Raw genomic sequence first — 20,878 nt, 5'->3', positions numbered from 1 at the left:
AAAATACGTCGACGCAAAATATGCGCGTCGAATTGTCAGACCCAAAACAAAGATGGCAGCGCCGGCGCCAACACGAGTGTCTCCTCAGACTATCAGAAGTGCAAGGCGGCATGCACTCGTTCCTCTAAAGTATGGGAATTATTTAATTTAAAAGGAAACTATTCCGTGATATGTCGTCTTTGCAAAATGGAGATGGCCTTCCATTCTAGCGCCACCCGGGAGCAGCTGCAGATGACAGAGCACCGTAAGTTTTTTTTTTCAACTCCCCACTTTGCACTCGATGTTGGAGTAGGCTATAATACGTTGTCGACACCTAAAGTTTTCGCTTATAGCTATTAATAATGCGCTTATAGCCATGAATGTCGTGAAAAATACATAGAGGACACTGACAACGCGCTGACAGACAGGACCAAGCAGGTAACATTTAATAAAGTCTCAACTTTCAAATTTGGACATTCAAAGAAAATTAAACCATAAATAGGCGTACTATTTTGTGGCTCTTTAATGTGTCGTGACAGATTGCCTCAGTTAAAGCTGCTCGTGAACCGATCATCTTTTCCTTGGTTAATTTTTAGCATCAAATAGGCTAAACATGAATGTAGCCTACATCAGAAGGACTGTCGTTTTAACCACGGAAAGACGTCATTACGGTAGCCTACAATCCATTATTCAAATTCAAATCCACCGACTTCTTTGTCGGACAAAAATGGCGTATTATGATTGATTGATCAGATCGCCAGTCAATCAAACTCCCAGCAAATGTTTTTTTTTTTTTTTTTACATTTTATACACCCCCACCCCCGATGAAACCGGTATTACCGGTGTTGTCACAAGTCGATTAATCGAAATCGAATCGGACTGAAAAAAATGAATCGTTAGCTTAATCGATGCATCGAAAAAATAATCGCTAGATTAATCGTTTAAAAAATAATCATTTATCCCAGCCCTAGTTTGCATAGCTCAAAAATCTGAATTAAAACTAAGAAGTTGGGGAGCCCCGTGTAGAACATTGTCTTGTCTTCGTTTTTTTCAAAGGACTCCTTGTTGAACTGTGTGTCCAGTGCTTTGGCTCGAAGATCTCCCAGCTCTGTTGTGTTTTGTCTCAGAACATCCTCCATCTTCTCAATGTCATCCATTGTTAGCTCAGTCTGGCATCCGGCATCTACATAGCCTGCAACATATCAGTGGGGAGCATAATTAGTTAATTCATGAATATGAATTATGTGAATTGTTGTGAAGTTATCTTTTGACAACCTTTTTACAAACATGCAAGTTCTCTGGTCCAATTATACAGAGTGATTTTAGTTCATATGAATTATGTGAATTGTTGTGAAGTAATCTTTTTACAAACATACAAGTTTTCTGGTCAACATTTGTAACAATTAATAATTATTAATAACAATGAATAATAATGCTGGTTACACATCTTAGTACAATAATTTACCTTTATCATTTAATGTCCCATTCCCACTGATCCCTCTGATTGTGGGTTGTTGTCAGCTGGCTGCTTCGGTTCTGAGCTTTGGCTGTCTAGCGCCAGATCCGGGCTCTCATCTGTCTGTTGGAGATCCAACATAGCATCTACACATTCCGACCGTCTTTGTTGGTCTTCCTTGATCTTCATCCTTTGCTCTCGTTTAAGAGACGCCTCTGATTTGGGCTTAGTTTTTTGGTAACCTACGGTTGACCGTCGGAGCACAATCTACCGACTCAACGTCACCCAAAGCGCTAGGGCAACCTAAAAAGCCCCAATGAAGTCCATATTAGACTACCGGTAACTTAATAAGCATTACTAAGTAAATGAGCATTTAATGACAACCTAATGCTATATAAACACAGACACAAAAAACACGTTGGCTAGCTAACATACCTCCGACGAAGTGTTCGCTGCAGACACGGGCATTAACAGACTCTGCTCCTCCCGACCGCAGACGTACGTTAAAAATCCACATTTTACGGCGTTGTTCTGTGAGCTTTTTACATTTCTCACCTTTATGAGTGACAGTCTTCGGTACTCTATAAAAACCCTTTCCCTTTTCTCGATTATAACGATTGGAGCAGCCGTAAACTACACAAAACATTGGCATTTTGCCAGACGGCAGATCCTCAGCTATTTCACTTCCTGCCCTCCATCTGAATTGCGCGCTCTCGCGATGCAGCAGCGTGACGTCACGTGAAACCAACCTATTAGCCTAATACGGGACCGGGTGTGTAGGCTCACGACCCGGCCCCGCCATCCGCCCTGCCACAACCATGGTACATGGTCTAAAAAAAATTATAATACCATAGTGCTCTTGGATTTTATTTTCTTAGTTTTGTCATGAATGCCCTGCTTAAATGGAAAGATCACTGTCTCTCTTGGCTTTTTTACTCCCACCACCATATTTATCTCACCTTTCTGTTAAATAACACCCGCACCTCTATTCCTGATACACTGACAGTGTTTGCTATGCTTAGGAAGGTCTGATTCTTCACCAGTGAACGTTTCATTGTTCTAAGTCATTTTGTTCTCTCAGTGTGGTGCGGAATGCCAGAGGGGGGCACCCACTGATGTGCCTGTTTTAAATTAACGTCTGAATGTTTTCTTGTTTTATAAATTCTAAGGGGGGCTCTTGAGTCCGGATGTCACAGAGTCCTGCTGGTTTTAAAATAATAAATGCTGAAAAGTCTGCATAATACAAAGGAATAGCTAAAAAAAAGCCACATTTGTGCATTCTTCTGCAAGACTGTTTATAATGAGGTCGATCAGCTTTTGAATCTAACCACAGCTGGTGATGAAGCTTGCATACAAGAATGTTAGTGTAATCATTCAGGGTCTGTTGTCCTTTAAGCTTAAACTTCCTGAAGAAGTACACAAAAGGAGATTTTAGGCATGAATTAGTCTTAATCAACATGCGTCTTTTTTTACCTTACATAGGCAATAATTGAGTATTCCCTGGAAGAAAGTCACACTGATTTGAACAACTTGAGGGTTAGTAATCATGACAGAATTTCAATTTTTCAGTGAAATATTCCTTCACATATCTGATCATGTTATAATCATCTATAAACTTTAGTCTCAGAGGATTATGTTAAGATGAGTTATAGACATGCCTGCAAAGTGTTGTAAATAATGAATAGTCATGATCAACTTTGGGCCAAAAGCTCAAATAGCAAATAACCAGCTTACTGGAAGATAGGGCAGCATTGCATATCATGTCAGGAATTTACTTAAGGAATTTGGCCACAGGTTTCCTGAAATGTGCTCTTTGTTACTGAGTATGTATGATTAACTTGGTTCTTGCTTGGCTCTGAAGGTAAAAGTTCTGATGTGGAAAGTTAAAGTTAATGACTTGCCCCCCCTGAGTGCTGATTTAGAAAGGTGAACATACTTTACTCATTTGGTCATTTAAGGGTGAAACTTCTACAGCAATAACATTTGGCAATGAAGTGGGTTCAGTTGTTCAGGAAATGCTCTGACTGCTCTGCACTAACTGACAGAGACCAGAGTCATTTAGAAACATGCTGAGATCAGGGTGACATTATGTGCTAGTGTAAATATGCTTTGTGACTGTTTTTATGCATTCTCACTGTTTGTTCAATGTCAAAAATCCATGTGAAAAAAAACAGTGAGATTTAGAAATCTCAATCTATTTGTCGAGCTTTAAATGAATCCCCTTTAAAGCACAGCTGTTTCAGCAATATAGCACAACTGTGTCTGCCCACTTATTTTTCCTATTCTTTTTTGAGCCTTGAACTTTTCATAAAATGCTTCATAAAAGAGTTGTCCATGTCTTTCATGAGGGCATGGACAACAATCCAATGTAGCATTGCGAATTATGACATTGAGTAAAAACAATGGGAACTTATAAAACTGTTGATTTTAGATTGTTGATCAAGTATAAAAACAATATACACTCATTGAGAACTTTATTACGAACACTATGGTCCAAATAAAGTGCCAGACGGGGTCTTCTGCTATTGTAGCTGATCCGCCTTAAGGTTCGACGTGTTGTGCATTCTGAGATGCTATTCTGCTCACTACAATTGTACAGAGTTATCTGATTTACTGTAGCCTTTCTGTCAGCTCGAAACAGTCTGGCCATTCTCTGTTGACCTCTCTCATCAATAAGACATTTCTGTCCGTAGAACTGCCACTCACTGGATATATTTTTGATTTTGGCACCATTCTGAGTAAACTTTAGAGACTGTTTTGCGTGAAAATCCCAGATCATCAGCAGTTACAGAAATACTCAAACCAGCCTGTCTGGCACCAACAATCATGCCATGGTCGAGATCACATTATTTAACCATGCTTATGATTGATGTGAAGATTAACTGAAGCTCCTGACTAGGGCTGCACGATTTGGACTTTCTACACAAAAACGTGATTTATGTAAACACCCCCTATGAACGCATCTTATCATAGTCAGGTGAGCACGAAACCACAATAAATAATTATTGAGCTTCCTTAAAGGCATAATTCCCCCAAAATTTAAATTGACCTGTTAACTTGAGTTGTTCAGCACTGGAAACAATGCAAGTTCTCACGTGTGCCACTGTGAATAAGCTTCTCTAATAGCGCTTATGAACACCCAATGGATTTCAAGATTTTCACTGAAAAATAACTTGTGTTTTGGGTTGTTTCACACCAAAACTTTACATTTTTGGGTGAACTATTCATTTAAGACCAGTATGTTGACTTGTTGTTCAGGCAACCCACCAAAAGAGGTCAGGTTGATTGAGCCTGAATGTATTGTGTCTGTGCCACAGGTGGAAGAGGGCAGTAAGGCCGCGGATGTGAGGCTGCTGGCTGGAGATGAACTCATCAACATCAACAATATTTATCTCACTGGCTACAGACAAGAGGCCATCTGCCTAGTCAAGGGCTCGCACAAGACTCTTAGTCTGGTGGTGAAAAGGTAATTTATTACAAACACACACACGCAAACAAACTCACACCCTTTTTGGACCTTAGACATCTGCTCCTTTTGCTAGGAAGTAATCATGTCTGTGGTATTCTCAGAGGCATGGGGTAGGAAAAAGGGCCATCACTTCATTTGTAAAGAAATGCATGTTTTGAAAACAAATATGTGTCTACCCATCAATATTGTATTGCTCTGTTAGGTAGAAACATCAGTGCTCAAATTTGTTCAGTTGTTGGGTAGGTAGAGAGTGACTACAGCGATTGGGAATTGGTGTTGATTGCATCACTGACTCTGAGGGGGCCGTTGAATGCTTGACAGTCCAGTTCTACTAGATTGCTTCCTGATGTTTTAGTACTTGCTAGCACAGCCAGGTAGAGGAATAGAAAGCTAAAATGAAACTGAATAAGTTTCAATTGTATTTGTCATACCAATTTAAACGTGTATAATGGAACATAATGCGTTAAATATTTAAATTCATACTAATGGCAAACAATTTCTTACCAAAGAATTCTGGTTGGAAAGAAATAGCAAAGAGAGGATTTGCAAGTATGATGCAATATGCAAATATCTGCAATTTTCTCATGAAAATTGTTGTAGTAATCCAGTACCACGGCAAAAGTGGCACTGAAGGAGTGTTCATACAAGAGTTTAAATCCCTGGAGGTTGCCAAGTGTTAGTGTCGTTACTACTCCAACACAGAATCCAATGGTATCCTGACTGGGTTTACATGGACGATCTTACTCAGATTATGCTTAAAAAGCCAACAACGTGTAAGGTCATTTAAATGCCTTAAATAGTTTTCTTTTATTGGGGTAAGGTCAAAAACGTTTTAAACTCAAACCGTTTGGCACACATATATTTTTGCCCATTATCCCTCGTGTTGCATGTACAGCTTATCCAATGTGTGCAAGTGTCGTGTACATGACTGTTCATGTTTTGACATAAAAAGCTAGAATATCTTGATGATTTCAAATCTTGTGTAAAAGAGATTTTCTTGCATTTTTTTATTTTAAGTTCTTGAGCCACAGAACCCTTAATTTTATTTGATGTGGTCTTACAGAACTTGGTACTATCTTTGGGAAGTTATTCTGTAAATTAACTTATTTTGGGTCTATGAACATAAGATGGCATGTAGGGTTATTTGTGTATTATTTGTCTATCCTCCGGCTTTCTGCATTTAGATACAGGCTGACATTAAAGCAATCAGCCACTGTGTTTTCACTAACAACTACCTCTGAAATTTATATCTGGTGCAGTAGATTTGCATGCAGGCTGGAAGTTGGCTATGCGCTCAGCCAGTGGACAGTGGTTGAAAGCGTGTGTGGTGCGAAATAAGTATTTGGTCCTGATTTACGTGTTCAGTTTTCAGCTTTTAAGACTTCTTGCTCTTGTTTCCAACTTCAGTTAGAGGAGAACACAAAGGTTAGATTTTCTCACCTTGAAAGCAATGTATGCAAATATTTACAGCAACACTTCATAGAAAAATTTGCTCTCAAGAAGAAAGATATACAAAAATGCTGAAACTGGCAACACCGTGTAGCATACCTTTTTGTTCCAAGTCATCAAAAGTCAGAGAAGCCAGGTCAAAATGTTTTCACTACACACAATGTACATTGGGAAGGATTAATATTTTTCTGTTAAGCGACCATCACATTGGCCCATTGCAGTTGAAGAGGTAGAGGCTGGTCAGTCCATGTCTTTGTGTTCCAAACACTGTCCTCTTTGTCTCAGCTTGTCTGGGGCACACTAGTGTGTTTGGTCACATTACAGCATAACTCCTAAACAAACAATGTCATCCAGGGAGAAAAACTGCCTCTGTTTATGCATTTCACAAAGCCAGTACTGTGGGTCTTTGTGCAATAGAATGTGACTCTGATTTTAACCAACAACAGTATTGACAGTACCTTTAACGCATGGAAATGGTGCAAAGTTATCAGTTTAAAGCTTAATTTAGATTAAAGCAGAAATTGAATCCATCAGCATCAATGATATTAACTTTGGCTTAAGGCAACTATGGGCAACTGGTGTCGAGCGAGTTTTAAGAAGCACATTAAAAAATCTTCAGAAGGGTGCTTGGTAATATTTAATAATTCCAGATTTGCTAGATCATTATAGTTGATGGGTGTCACTTGCTATGTATAGTTTACTACAAATTTGAAAAGAACAAAATCATAGCAAGTCAGTCCACTGGCGACCATCTTTGGAGCACTCCCTGTAAACTATTTCCAGTCATGAAAGTGCATCTCCTACGTATCTATACTTAAATGGGGAAAGACCATATCTTCAAAATGGTTAGTCAAGATTACGATCAAAGAAAATGTTTTAAATCGGCCGTAAAATCTGACAGCACTGGTATCATAAATTGTGCTTCTTTTATTATTTTAATAGAAGTGACCCGTCTCTGCTAAATAGTCTCCGACACCATCTTGATTTACTAATATATAAAATAGCAGCAACGTTATTCAGGAACGCAATTCTCTGCTTGTTTTAAATGTGTACATAAAGAATATGACATGGACACAAATTATTTGGATGTAAATTGTACAGCCCTACTTTGTTCTGTGTTTGTTTACACAAGTAGTGTGTATTGTAGATCTGGTGGTTGTGTATGGTGACATCAAAACTGACCATTGAGTCACTTTTCATATCCCAGAATTTAAATGATTGTGGTCCGATTGGGCAATAACGGATAAATTATATTGAACCGACACATACGTAATTACCAGTGAGTCCATTCAGTTTATGCATTCCAATATTGTGATCAAGAAAGAATTCAGTAATATATTTTGTAATACTATACATGAATGTTTGAACCTAATTCCTCCTGTGGAAAAAAAAAAACATTTATCATTTGGAGCTGTGAATAATACTGTGGTCACATTTTCTGTTTTTATCTAATAATTTTTGTGGGCTGCAAGACATGATAGACAGGGATCCCATGCATCCTGGAAAACCTGGAATGCAGTTTTCCAGCCATGGAAAAGACATGGAAAATGAGAAAAATTCTTAAATGTCCTGGAAAATAATAATTTGTCCTGGAAAATATTGAAGTACTGTATAATAAAACTGTTTGACTGTGTTGCTAGCAAGGTTTTCGTTACATTTACAAAAACATGGTAACAATCTTGACTCAGAATTGGAGTCAAATACAGAAATTCATATTGCTTTGTCACTGCCAGTGGCTGTGCATTTTGAAACAACATCAACGGTTAAGGGGGCTTACACCCTCGTGATTGATTACAGCAGCGTCCAATTGTGTGCTTGGAAATCACAGTCCAACCAAGGCAGATCGATTGATTGGTTACAGCTATAGCCAACCGCGTGCTTGGCCACAGCAGCGCGTGCACAGAGAGAAGTGGCATTTGTGAAACTTCTCATTCATAAGCAAACTGAATGACCTGGTACATGTACCGACCAGGGTGTCAGGAATTGGCTGGTTAGCAGGTTCCTGTTAACACCTGCTGGAACTACACCACCCGATGGCAAAAAGCATGTTTCTCCATAGACAGCCATTCAAAAGTAGCTGTTTTATGATGAAATTAAACAAAAAATTCCAAGAACCATTTCATTACATTATATACATTGAAGGGCTCTTAAAGGGTGAAATTGATTTATATTTTTCCCTACCTTTTCCCTTTGACGAGTGATCAGTCACGTGAAACCCGATCACAAAACTGAGCACCCATGAGCAAAGATTTCTGGGAACCCTGCATTAGTTGAACACAGTCATAGAGATGAACGGGGAGGCTAACGAATACCTTTCCAGGTAAAGTGACCGTTTATACATGTCGAAGGGCTGTCACATGACTCGCGTCATCACTGCCAAATACATTGAAGTCTACGAATTGACGTGTCAGCGCAACCTCGGCTCCAATTTCACACCAGTGTTTTTCACACACGTTTGTGCCTCACACAAATGATATCTTTGAGAGTATAAAGCTAAAACAAATATTTTAAAACTGTCCAAATTTATGAAGAGAAATTAAATATCTCATCATTTATTTTGATAAATTTTTATCTTATAATTTCCAGGGACCCCAGTTATTGTAACTACAGTAATTACATTTACAAAAAAAAAAGAAAAAAAAAAGATAAGATCTTACCTAAACATAAACGAGTCCTCTTTTTATTTTCAGCAATCAAGGCAAGTGCCATTTTTTTCTTTTCCAAATATATGTTTTCAGTGTTTATTGTGCACATAACTCACTTTCTTATGTGGCGAGCTTGTAAATTCACCCCTCAGTGACGCTTGGGGAAAAAAAACGTGTTTCTGCAATGATTATCTTGTGGAAGGGCAAAGCGCCGCTTGACACCGATGTTGAGTGGAGTATTGCCGCCTTGACTCGACTTGTGAAATGCGCTTTACAATGACAAAAGGACATTATTGAAACTAAAAATTATTACTATTAGGCTATTATTGTGGTCTTTTCTGATAAGTCATGCTCACCATTTTTAATACTGTAGGAAAAGGATACAGTAGATCTGCTTTGTTTTTATAATGCTTAAACATTCTACTGAAGTCAGTAGATTTGACATGCAAACTTTAATAAAGGAGAAGGTAAAGATGTAATTGATATTTTATTAATATTATTAGACTATTATTGATGACTTTTTGGATGAAAAGTCATGCTCGGCATTTCACCAAATGAATGGAAATTATAGATCTGCTTTGTTCTTATAGTGCTTAAATACTATAAAATCTCTTGTCTTCAAAGTCTTCATTCATGAATATTTCAAAAAGATTCAATGACTCGCTCATGCCACACAAGGTGCTCATTTGTCGCCACCTAGTGGCATCTCCAGAAGTGGTCACTAAACTAGTCAATTAATTAAACTGTACAAATTTGTGAAAAAGAAGCAAGCCACACCAAAATACCCTTTATTTTTGCAGCTAATTCTACACAATTGTGCAGATAATTTGCTATGCTTGAATCATTAAAATAGCTTAAGTTGGTGCTGTTAGCTTATTCTTTAAAAAAATAACCCCGGAAATCTGTGGTTCAGTGATTGTCTCACATTTTTTGGCCTTGAGTTTGCATCCCTTTATAGAACGATGACAGTCGGACCGCTGATTTTTGGTAGTGGGTGATTCTGGTTTGGTAGTGTGGTGATTTTGCCTTAATACCTCGGGATGTGAATTAATATTCAATAACTCAATGATTGGTTGATTGATTGATTGGTACTGGCGACCTGTCCAGGGTGTCCCCCGCCTTTCGCCCAATGTTAGCTGGGATAGGCTCCAGCCCCCCGCGACCCTGTACACAGGATAAGCGGTTGACGATGGATGGATGGATGGATGGATGGATGGATGGAACTCAATGATTGGAGTCACCTTATACAGCGGTTACAACATGTAGTATGCGGAAAACATGGAATCTAGTTGTAAAAATGGCATTAGCAATAAAATGCAGAATGTTGTGGAATATGACATATTTGGACAACAATTAATGTTTGAATGAACAATTAATCAAACATTTTTATATTTCCTAGTTTGATAATTAAACAATAAAAAAATCACTGGTTTAATTTACTAAATAAATAATCTGCAAGTGATGCATGCGTGTAGAGCCGGCCACTCATACACTGAAAACACCTCATCATGATCATCACGTGCACTCTTGTGTATGTGAGAAGACTGAGACAGAGAGCACTCTGAAGTGTGCAGTACATACAGACTATGTATTTATTAACTTGAATCACAGCTTTACGGGGATTAATAATCACACTGCCATACAGCAAACTGCTTATCTGGAGGTGAGAAACTAACGTCAAAAACAAACCGAAATGTCAAAATAAAAGCTTGATTTAAATGGACGCATGTGTGTTTGCTTAAATATTACACTGGTTGGGCATATAAAATGTCCTTGATGTCCTGGAAAAGTTTGCCTTGAAAAGAGTGGGAACCGTGGACAGAGTCTGGATTAGAACACAGAAAGAAGATAACAGGTCATTACGCAGTGGAGTGCAGGATGTGCGTGAGCTAGGGTTGCCACGATACCATTATCATATCTTATGATACTATACCAGCTAAAGTATCATGATTCTAAGTAGTATCACGATACCACATGATAATGTGTTAATTCTTAACACAGTTTGTCATTGTGGTACTTAGAAACTAGCCATTCACACCAAACTAGAAGTGGTGAAAATAACTGGTTCAAATGGACTAACTTGTTACGCAATACATTCTTAGTTACATGTAGAAAAAAAAAAAAGAAATCTGCATCTTGTCAAAATGTCCAGTTCAAACCGCAACGGCTTTAAATTTGGATTTCTGTGATTATTTGAATGTAAGTAACATAAAAAAAAGATATTGTAATGTTGAAAAGACTGTTTTGAAGCAGCTGTTTCATTATTATAACCGCTTTAGACCCTCCTCCTGATAAACAGCAGGGCAATTGTAGATTACACACACTGGTTTGATCGCATGCCTCAGGGACGTGATCAAATCGGTCTGATCATAAATGCTAAGTTACACCCACCATGCATTTGTAATTGGGGGGAAAAAACAAACAAGTGCAGTGTTTGATTTCTCAGAGAAATGGTAAATCTGTAAATGTTAAGATAAAGTGTTTAGGTTATATAAAGGGACGCTAACCCGAGTTTATTCTGCAAAAGCATTGGGATGTGTCCGAAGGTGTTTAATAAGGTTGCTGGTGTTTCCTAGAGATTATTTAGAGAAAATTTTATATCACGATTATCGTGACCAAAACTATCATGGTTATCAGTATTATCACAGTATTGTTAAAATGTACAAAAAGTACTGATACACACACTGAAATAATTTAAACAGGTTTTATATTTGAAATTCAACAAACAACATATAAAATGAGTAAACAAGAGAATGGCAAATGCAGTATAATAATAATAATTATTATTATTATTGGTGTGGCTACATAATAATAATAATAATAACTAGATGGGTACATTTCCTGAAGAAAATGTGAGTGGTGCTTGCCGTGGCGAATCTCGTCAAACAGCTTGGTGTAACTCGAAAAGAACAAAAATCGCGGTCGTAAATAAATCAACCCGGAAGTCTGTACGATTTTCTGGTGCAGAAATATGTGATTTGTTACTCGGTTGCTAGGGTAAGCCCATGCGGTTGCTATGCAGTTACCAAGGTAATACAATACATGGCTCCTTTCCATCCTGTGTGAAATAAGTCAACCCGGAAGTCTGTAGTGTTTTCTGGTGCAGAGATATGTGATTTGTTACTCGGTTGCTAGGGTAACCCCATGTGGTTGCTAGGAAGTTTCCATAGTGATACTAATGAAGTCTCCTTGCCATCCTGGTTGAAATAAATCAACCCAGAAGTCTGTACGATTTTGTGGTGCAGAAATATGTGATTTGTTACTCGGTTGCTAGTGTACTATGTGTAGTTGCTAGGAGTGGCTTGGCAGCTGCCAATCATGAAATTCCAAAGGCTGCTTGTCAGTATGAATGATATAAACCAACTCCCATGCCTCTGTGACATTCAGAATGGAAGATATCCCTCTATGGATTTTGGTTGCTAAGGTGCTCGACAATGGTTGCTAGGGAGGGGCTAGGAAGTGTTGAGGTGATTCATGTTTGGCTGTTTGCTGCCCCGAGTCAAACGAGACCACCCTTGTGTTTCTATGACACTTCTATCCGGAGATATCCCTTTGATCTCTTTCATTAGAAGTCTATGGGACTTGTTGCTAAGGTGCTGTAAATGGTTGCTAGGGCGTGGCTTGATAGATTTGCAATGATCCTGAGAGACTGATTGGTCGTCTGAGTAAAATGAGGCAGGCCCCTTGTCTCTATGACACTGTGATCCAGAGCTATGTTTAATAAAAATCCCTATTTCATGGGCCGTCCTACACCATTGTAAGTCAATGGGGGCAACTTTGGGCAGCTCCTGCCCCCAGGGGTGCAACATTTACCCCATATTGAGGTATGCTCTTACAGAGCCTGCCAGCCTCTTCAAATGTGGCAAATCACACGCTTTCTGCGAAATCCTCGCTCGGAGCTGTGATGCGTCAAAGTTTGTCGCAATGTTAAGTCTATGGGATTTTTCGGTGCTTTTTGCCCCTGGGGCAAATACCGCACTCGATCGCTTATAAAAGTCATAGCACACGTGTCCTCAATAGGCCGTTCGATTTGACACCTCATTCGTGGGTCTACGCCAAACGGTGTGGGACGAGTTAGGTGCCGAAGTTTTGTACGGAGATATAAAAATACAGATATAAAAACACACTTCTGAGTTGGTCTTCTTTGAAGGTTGGAAATTATCCTGAGCATGGTCATTGCCTTCCGCCATGTTTTCACGCTAAAACAATAGCAATGTTGCATGCTGCGCCCATGTGTCAGACTCATGCTGTGAGTGTGTGGACAACATTTACCACAAGTTTTACAAAGCATGGTTTTAATAATTATTAATTTGACACAGTAATACTAACCGTCTGGGAATTTTATTGTGGTTTACCATGAAACCAGTAACTGTTTCATCCCTAGTGTTTCCCCCTTTGGCTTGAAATCTTTGTAGACATTCACAGCACATGGGTTTTCCCAGTCTCATAAGGCAAAACCCGAAATAATTCCAAATCTCTTTACATGAATTGTGTGTGTGTGTGTATATATATACAGTGGGTACGGAAAGTATTCAGACCCCCTTACATTTTTCACTCTTTGTTATATTGCAGCCATTTGCTAAAATCATTTAAGTTCATTTTTTTTCCTCATTATTGTACACACAGCACCCCATATTGACAGAAAAACACAGAATTGTTGACATTTTTGCACATTTATTAAAAAAGAAAAACTGAAATATCACATGGTCCAGAGTTTCCGCTAGAAAAAAATGGTGCCGGTCACAGAGGTTTCGTTTTACGGACATTTTGATGATATGCCGGTCAAATATATCGCCTCTTAATTAGTCAAGTTGAGGAAAACTGGAGGCAGTCTATGTAACTTAAAAAATGACATAATCAGGCCGTATAGAATGCAACATATTATTATTAGCTTAACTTTCAAATAGACGAAAAAAAAAAAACATGAACGTTCGATTGGCGTCAATCAACGCCAATTGTTTTTTACTGTGGTTTCACACACATTCACTTTTTGAAACATTGAGGCACGGATGTACCTAATACAAATAAATAAAACATCTCCAGTTAACTAGCAGATCATTCATTTAGTCCGTTAAATAAGAGATCTAGCGCTAAAATCTGTTGTTTTTGAAATCAAGCTGAGCGTCGTGTCCGCTGCTATCAGTTGCATGGACGACGCGCTGCGCGAAGTTGCGCAATCTCCACTAGGACGCAGCGTTTCAATCTATCGCCGTTGCGGATACTCTCTATTAATTCGGTGAAATCACAAAATAAAATGCACACAAACGTGTCCCTGCTTGATATAGACTGTAACCATGCACTGATGAACATAGGCTATTCAATTTTGATGATAGAGAAAAAACTGCACGTAATGCGCGGATTAGAAGCACGGATCTATCTATAATGAGATGTTCCTGATTCACCATCGTCTGGCCTCTGAAAAAAGCTTTTAAAGCTAGTCTGCCTGGGCCTGGCCATATTTGAAACGCCTCACTCAATCGCTCGTTGTTTAGGTCTATATTGCAGCCGTTTTAGGCGTGCGCTTTATTTGAAATGCAGCATGCGATGTTGTTTCATAACTTTCAAACGATAGAGCCTGTTCCTTTATAACATAGCAAGAGATCGGTGTATTTTTGCTTTATACATTTTAGGCTTATTCTCAAATTCAGATTGTGTTAGGGGGACGGGATTATTAGGCAATTTTAATCGGACAATTTGACCGGAGAGATTTAATTTTTTTACCGGCCAATGTCCGGTAATTACCGGACAACGGAAACCCTGACATGGTCCTAAGTATTCAGACCCTTTGCTGTGACACTCATATATTTAACTCAGGTGCTGTCCATTTCTTCTGATCATCCTTGAGATGGTTCTACACCTTCAATTGAGTCCAGCTGTGTTTGATTATACTGATTGGACTTGATTAGGAAAGCCACACACCTGTCTATATAAGACCTTACAGCTCACAGTGCATGTCAGAGCAAATGAGAATCATGAGGTCATAGGAACTGCCTGAAGAGCTCAGAGACAGAATTGTGGCAAGGCACAGATCTGGCCAAGGTTACAAAAAAATGTCTGCTTCCCTTAAGGTTCATAAGAGCACAGTGGCCTCCATAATCCTTAAATGGAAGACGTTTGGGACGACCAGAACACTTCCTAGAGCTGGCCGTCCGGCCAAACTGAGCTATCGGGGGAGAAGAGCCTTGGTGAGAGAGGTAAAGAAGAACCCAAAGATCACTGTGGCTGAGGTCCAGAGATGCAGTCGGGAGATGGGAGAAAGTTGTAGTAAGTCAACCATCACTGCAGCCATCCACCAGTCAGGGCTTTATGGCAGAGTGGCCCAACGGAAGCCTCTCCTCAGTGCAAGACACATGAAAGAACACCTGAAGGACTCCAAGATGGTGATAAATAAGATTCTCTGGTCTGATGAGACCAAGATAGAACTTTTTGGTCTTAATTCTAAGCGGTATGTGTGGAGAAAACCAGGCACTGCTCATCACCTGTCCAATACAGTCTCAACAGTGAAGCATGGTGGTGGCAGCATCATGCTGTGGGGGTGTTTTTCAGCTGCAGGGACAGGACGACTGGTTGCAATCGAGGGAAAGATGAATGTGGCCAAGTACAGGGATATCCTGGATGAAAACCTTCTCCAGAGTGCTCTGGACCTCAGACTGGGCCGAAGGTTGACCTTCCAACAAGACAATGACCCTAAGCACACCGCTAAAATAACGAAGGAGTGGCTTCACAACAACTCCGTGACAGTTCTTGAATGGCCCAGCCAGAGCCCTGACTTAAACCCAATTGAGCATCTCTGGATGCCTGAAAATGGCTGTCCACCAACGTTTACCATCCAACCTGACAGAACTGGAGAGGATCTGCAAGGAGGAATGGCAGAGGATACCCAAATCCAGATGTGAAAAACTTGTTGCATCTTTCCCAAAAAGACTCATGGCTGTATTAGATCAAAAGGGTGCTTCTACTAAATACTGAACAAAGGGTCTGAATACTTAGGACCATGTGATATTTCAGTTTTTCTTTTTTAATAAATGTGCAAAAATGTCAACAATTCTGTGTTTTTCTGTCAATATGGGGTGCTGTGTGTACAATAATGAGGAAAAAAAATGAACTTAAATGATTTTAGCAAATGGCTGCAATATAACAAAGAGTGAAAAATTTAAGGGGTCTGAATACTTTCCATACCCACTGTGTATATATATATATATATATATATATATATATATATATATATATATATATATATATATATTTTATAAGTTCTCACTCTCCAAAGTTTTATTTAAACACATATTATCCATTAGGATATATGACGCCAAATTAACATGCTGGGATTCAGACATGTGTTTGAAGCATGGGAAAACCACACATTGAAAATAAACTATACCATATAAGGGGAAAATTCTAAACAACATTTTGCGCTCTTATAGGTCTGATTTTTAGCAAGAATAGTATTCACTACCACACATACAGCATAACTTGCGGTACTACCGTGTTAATGGTACTACCGTTCAAAAAATACTGTGGCACCGGCAGTATTTTGAAGCTTTAGCAACGCGATACTACCATAGCACCGGTATACCATGCAACTTTAGTGTGAGCTGTCTGAAAAATTATGTGTTTTACAAGAGGTGTGAAGTACACTCTGGGCACTAACTTTTAGCAACAGTTAAAATTAAAAAAGCTTTGAATGGATATTGTTAGGCTTAATAGTCTGATGTTTTGATAGTTTACCCAAAATTTGTAATTCCAATCTGATCTCATGACAAGTCGTAATAATACTAATAGATGGCAAAATCATAAGAAATCGGCTCTGCATAATTATTTCTAAGATGATCCCCTAACCCAAACCCTAAACCTAATCATAATTTAAAACAGAATTTTTTTTTAAACATGAGTGTGTGCATAACATTGTTGATGCCTGTATGGCATCGATTTGAATTTCTGTTTGTTGATTGGTTGTCGTATGTTTTCTTACAATTTCACCAACTCATTTGAATTATTATGAGCTGTCGTGAGACTATGTTGGAGAATGTTCTGTTTTTTTTCCATGCAATGGCAATGAACAGTGACTGGAGATATCAAGCCTCAAAAGGATGCCTAATCACTAAAAGTATCATAAAAGTAGTCCTCATGACTTGTTCTTTATATTCCAAGTCATCTGAAGCCATACCTTAGGTTTAATCGAGGAACAGACCCAAATTTAAGTCATTATACAATTAAATTCTTGACATCTGAACTACTAAAATAAATTAAAAAACAAAATGTTATACATTTGGGTGAACTATCCCTTTAAACTGCTGTTTAAACTGTATTAAAATATATTAGTTTACAAATTACATATCACTCCACCCTCACCTCATGTTGCCTTAAAAACCTGTCAAGGCAGGTGTCATTGACATGATCCTTTATAATTGCAAGACAAATTTGTCCAATGAGGAGAACGACAATACGGTCATTGCTTAGCCAAGGGCAGATCATGGTTGTGTAACCACAACAATCTTTGCTGTACGCTTCAGCGCATACCATATGCGCCTTGATCTTAACCATTATCATAGAGCAAAGTCTGATGTGTGGCCTTTAACATCACACAAATTTAGAAAATTTGCCTCTGTAAAAGGCCTAAATGTGGGTTTTGGATAATGAGGAAATAGGAAGTTGTTAAGATGTGGCCCTGTGTGTGGGAGGTACCTGTGTTTTGCATGTGATGACTTCATTAGAAACTATGAGGTCATGGTATCAACTGTAATAGATTGTTTAATTTGGCATGTGCTGGGTGCTGGACAAACAGAGAACGTTGTTTTTTTTTGTGGAACAAGGCCATGCCTCTCTACATGCTTGGAATATGCACTTAAATTGTACTTAAATTTTAAAAAAATGAAATGGTAAAAACACCTGTTTTGTAATTATTTAGTTAAGCTGCTTGAAATTATATGTAATACACATTGTTATTACTAGAGTTATTAATCATTGTAATTATAAATACTAGTAGTGATGTCATGGACTCTGTAAAGTGTTGCCGATTAATTAGATTAGCTAAACTTAACATAATTACTGAGCTCTCAGCTAACAGATAATTAATCCCATGACACATCACATGTTATCGTTGATGTGTAAAACCAAATTTTCATTGTGTTTGCATAAACGGTGACAAGCACGATTCGGAGGTTGCATTACATTTTTACTCCACTGATGGTTAGGTTTGGGCTGGAGGTGTACAGTTTATAAAATAAGCATTTTTTGATAAGAACTCTCTTCACAACTTGCTTTTGGTGCCCCTCCATTGATGTTAAACCCAGAAAATGTAGCTCAAATATACACATACGCCCAACAGCACTTACCGCTTTGGCCACTGGGGGCAGTGTTTTGAATTTCGGTAAGCACCGATTTTGTCTAAAGAAAAGTCAACCTACTGTTTCCGATTTCACTGTGTGATCAGTCTGGTTATACAGTGTTTCTACTGATTTCAATGTGCCCAAATGCCCCACTGAGTTTGTAATCTAACTACACAGATATTGGGATTATGGTCAGTGTGATTAAAATGGGATTTAGAGTCTGCTCCTTTTGGATTAGGCATCTCATCCACACTTTTATGAACTGTCTTGTCTGATGCTGCAATATTCACAAATATAAAACAGGACTTGCATACAGATGTACACTAGAGTTCAAAAGTTGGAATTGCTAAAGTTGTGTCTTAGATAACACACTATACACTACTATAAGAAAACCCTTTGTTACCTTATTCTTCAGAAATAATTTCTAAATGCCAATCTGGTACTAGGGAAACCTTATTATCTTAGCACAGTTTAAAAAAACTTTGTTGCTTTTTTTCAGTAATTCAATTTCTGAATTATATGTATCCTTGCATGTCTGAAGTGACACTCCTGTCTGGGATGCTAAAAAAAGAGTGAGACACGTTGAAAGACATCCTTCTAGTGCATGTTTATATAGAACAACAGCATAGACGGATACAAAAATGCGTTTGGTGTGAACGGCCCCTTACTGTGTGAATAGCCCACCAGCATAGTGTATCTTTATAGTTAATATAATCAATGGCAGTTTGAGTTTAGAAAAGGCCAAGGAATGATATCTGATGCATGAAAATATCCTCATCATTAGTCCTTTTTATAGATGCTTTTCACTTTGTTTTAATATGTGATTAATAGAACTGTGATTAATAGAACTGCACAAAACATGCTTTTAACAGTAAGTTAGCACTTCGTACACTGACCTAGGTAAAGAAAAGATGACCCCTGGATGTCTCATTTACAGTAGCCCCAGGCCCTAACAGAATTCACATACAATCCCGAGGCCTTTGATTTTAAGAGACACATACAGTTACACATACAGGAGGAGGCACTGATATGACAGGGGCATTTCCAAACTGATGTTTAGAGTTACTCAGTTGTGACCGATTCAGAGAATTCTGCTTGTAAGCTTTTATTGTTTTAGGAAATTCTTGTAACTGGCTTGTCCTGCGGTGACCTTGAATTCCCTGATGAAACTATCAAAGAAAATCTGGATCATGTAGAGATTTATTTTCATAAATGATTTCCACACACGCTTATTCTGTTATGAATTTTGATTGATTGTTTATTTGCCATTCTCAGAAACTTTGATTGGAAAAAGACCTTGGGAGAGCAACTTTTATTTGTTGCCGTTAAGCTCTAAAAACTTTTGAAACCTTGTTGTTTCTGTACAATCTCATGTTTGAATGCACGAATGGCAGGGTTAACCCAAGGGACCTTATTAAATAAACAGCATCCACAGGCCAGTCTTCTCCTCCAGCCAGCTCCTCAGACAGAACAGCCTCTGCCACCTAGTGGCCGAGAGAGCCAGTAAACTGTCATGAATTAGATCACGTATTCTCAGAGAGGACAAAATAAGGGCAGGCATGAAAAAGAACATTGTGTCATCATTTACTCACTCTTATAACATTTAAGTTTGTGTCTTAATATTTAAATGGTCTTTATTACACTGGGCCACTGATCAGTACAGACCTTCAACTTGTCTTGAGGCTAGTGTTAAAGTAAGGCTAGACCAATTTTATCAGCTGCTAGGATATAACAATGGTATACATATTTTTTCTGGATAGCAAGCCAGTTGCTAATATATAGCTAGACACTAGCTACAAATTTAATTACCACAAGTACACTCTCACTGTGCGTTGCATTCCAACTTGATCTTAATATTGAAATAATCATTGTGCCTCATTGCCATAATTAATTACAGGACTTAGTATTATCCTGGTTACAACCGTATTTAAGTTGTTGCTATAATTACGCAAACATTACTGTGTAGCAGAGTTTTAGAGAACTACTCTTCGGCCACTAAAAAGCAAGCTACACATTATCTGCAGTTAGCATAAATGGTTCACTTTCTTCGTCATCTTAGTTGTCACTTAGCTAGTTGTTTCTTAGTGTTGTCTCTCAGTTTTCAAAAACAGTTTGAAAAAACAAGCAGAACTGTATCAACTTACCTGTCCTGTATGAGCGAACATGAGGTGTTCTTGTTTCACTGCCACTTTTCTGCCACATGTTTTACACAGGGAAGCATCGTCGACCAACAAACCCTCTGCATTTTTATGAAACCCAAAACCCAAGGCAAATAAAGGGGAAGCTGCATTCCTCCTTCAGCCATACTTCTTTCTGTGTTGATCTTGTTTATATCTGAGTAGCTCAACTGGTAGAGCATGACACTAGCAATGGCAATGTCATGGGTTCGATTCCCAGGGAACACATAAAACTGATGCAATGTATACCGTGAATACTTGAAGTCGCTTTGGATAAAAGTGTTTGCCAAATGCATAAATGTAAGTGTTATGTCACATACACACAGTGAATCTTGATTCGTTGATAGAAAAATATATACTGTATACTTTTGAAG

General features: G+C 38.5%; 1 protein-coding gene and 1 long non-coding RNA gene across 6 annotated transcripts in view; one reads left to right on the top strand and one right to left on the bottom strand.

The window, feature by feature from the left end:
• The window catches only part of LOC127646417 (protein Shroom2-like), an 86,693-nt gene that overhangs the window by 25,958 nt on the left and 39,857 nt on the right, over nt 1-20,878 (top strand). For all 5 annotated transcript variants that reach the window (XM_052130042.1, XM_052130037.1, XM_052130038.1 and 2 more), the window contains one exon: nt 4,753-4,901. In XM_052130042.1, coding sequence (XP_051986002.1) covers nt 4,753-4,901 — 149 coding nt within the window. The remainder of the gene's footprint in view (nt 1-4,752; nt 4,902-20,878) is intronic.
• Nucleotides 1-20,878, bottom strand: part of LOC127646420 (uncharacterized) — a 63,152-nt gene that overhangs the window by 21,959 nt on the left and 20,315 nt on the right. The window lies entirely within an intron of this gene.

This window comes from Xyrauchen texanus, chromosome 7 (assembly GCF_025860055.1).
Source record: "Xyrauchen texanus isolate HMW12.3.18 chromosome 7, RBS_HiC_50CHRs, whole genome shotgun sequence".
NCBI classification, from domain to species: Eukaryota; Metazoa; Chordata; class Actinopteri; order Cypriniformes; family Catostomidae; genus Xyrauchen; species Xyrauchen texanus.
The sequence above is the reverse complement of the archived record's forward strand: the minus strand, read 5'-3'. Positions and strand labels throughout refer to the sequence as shown.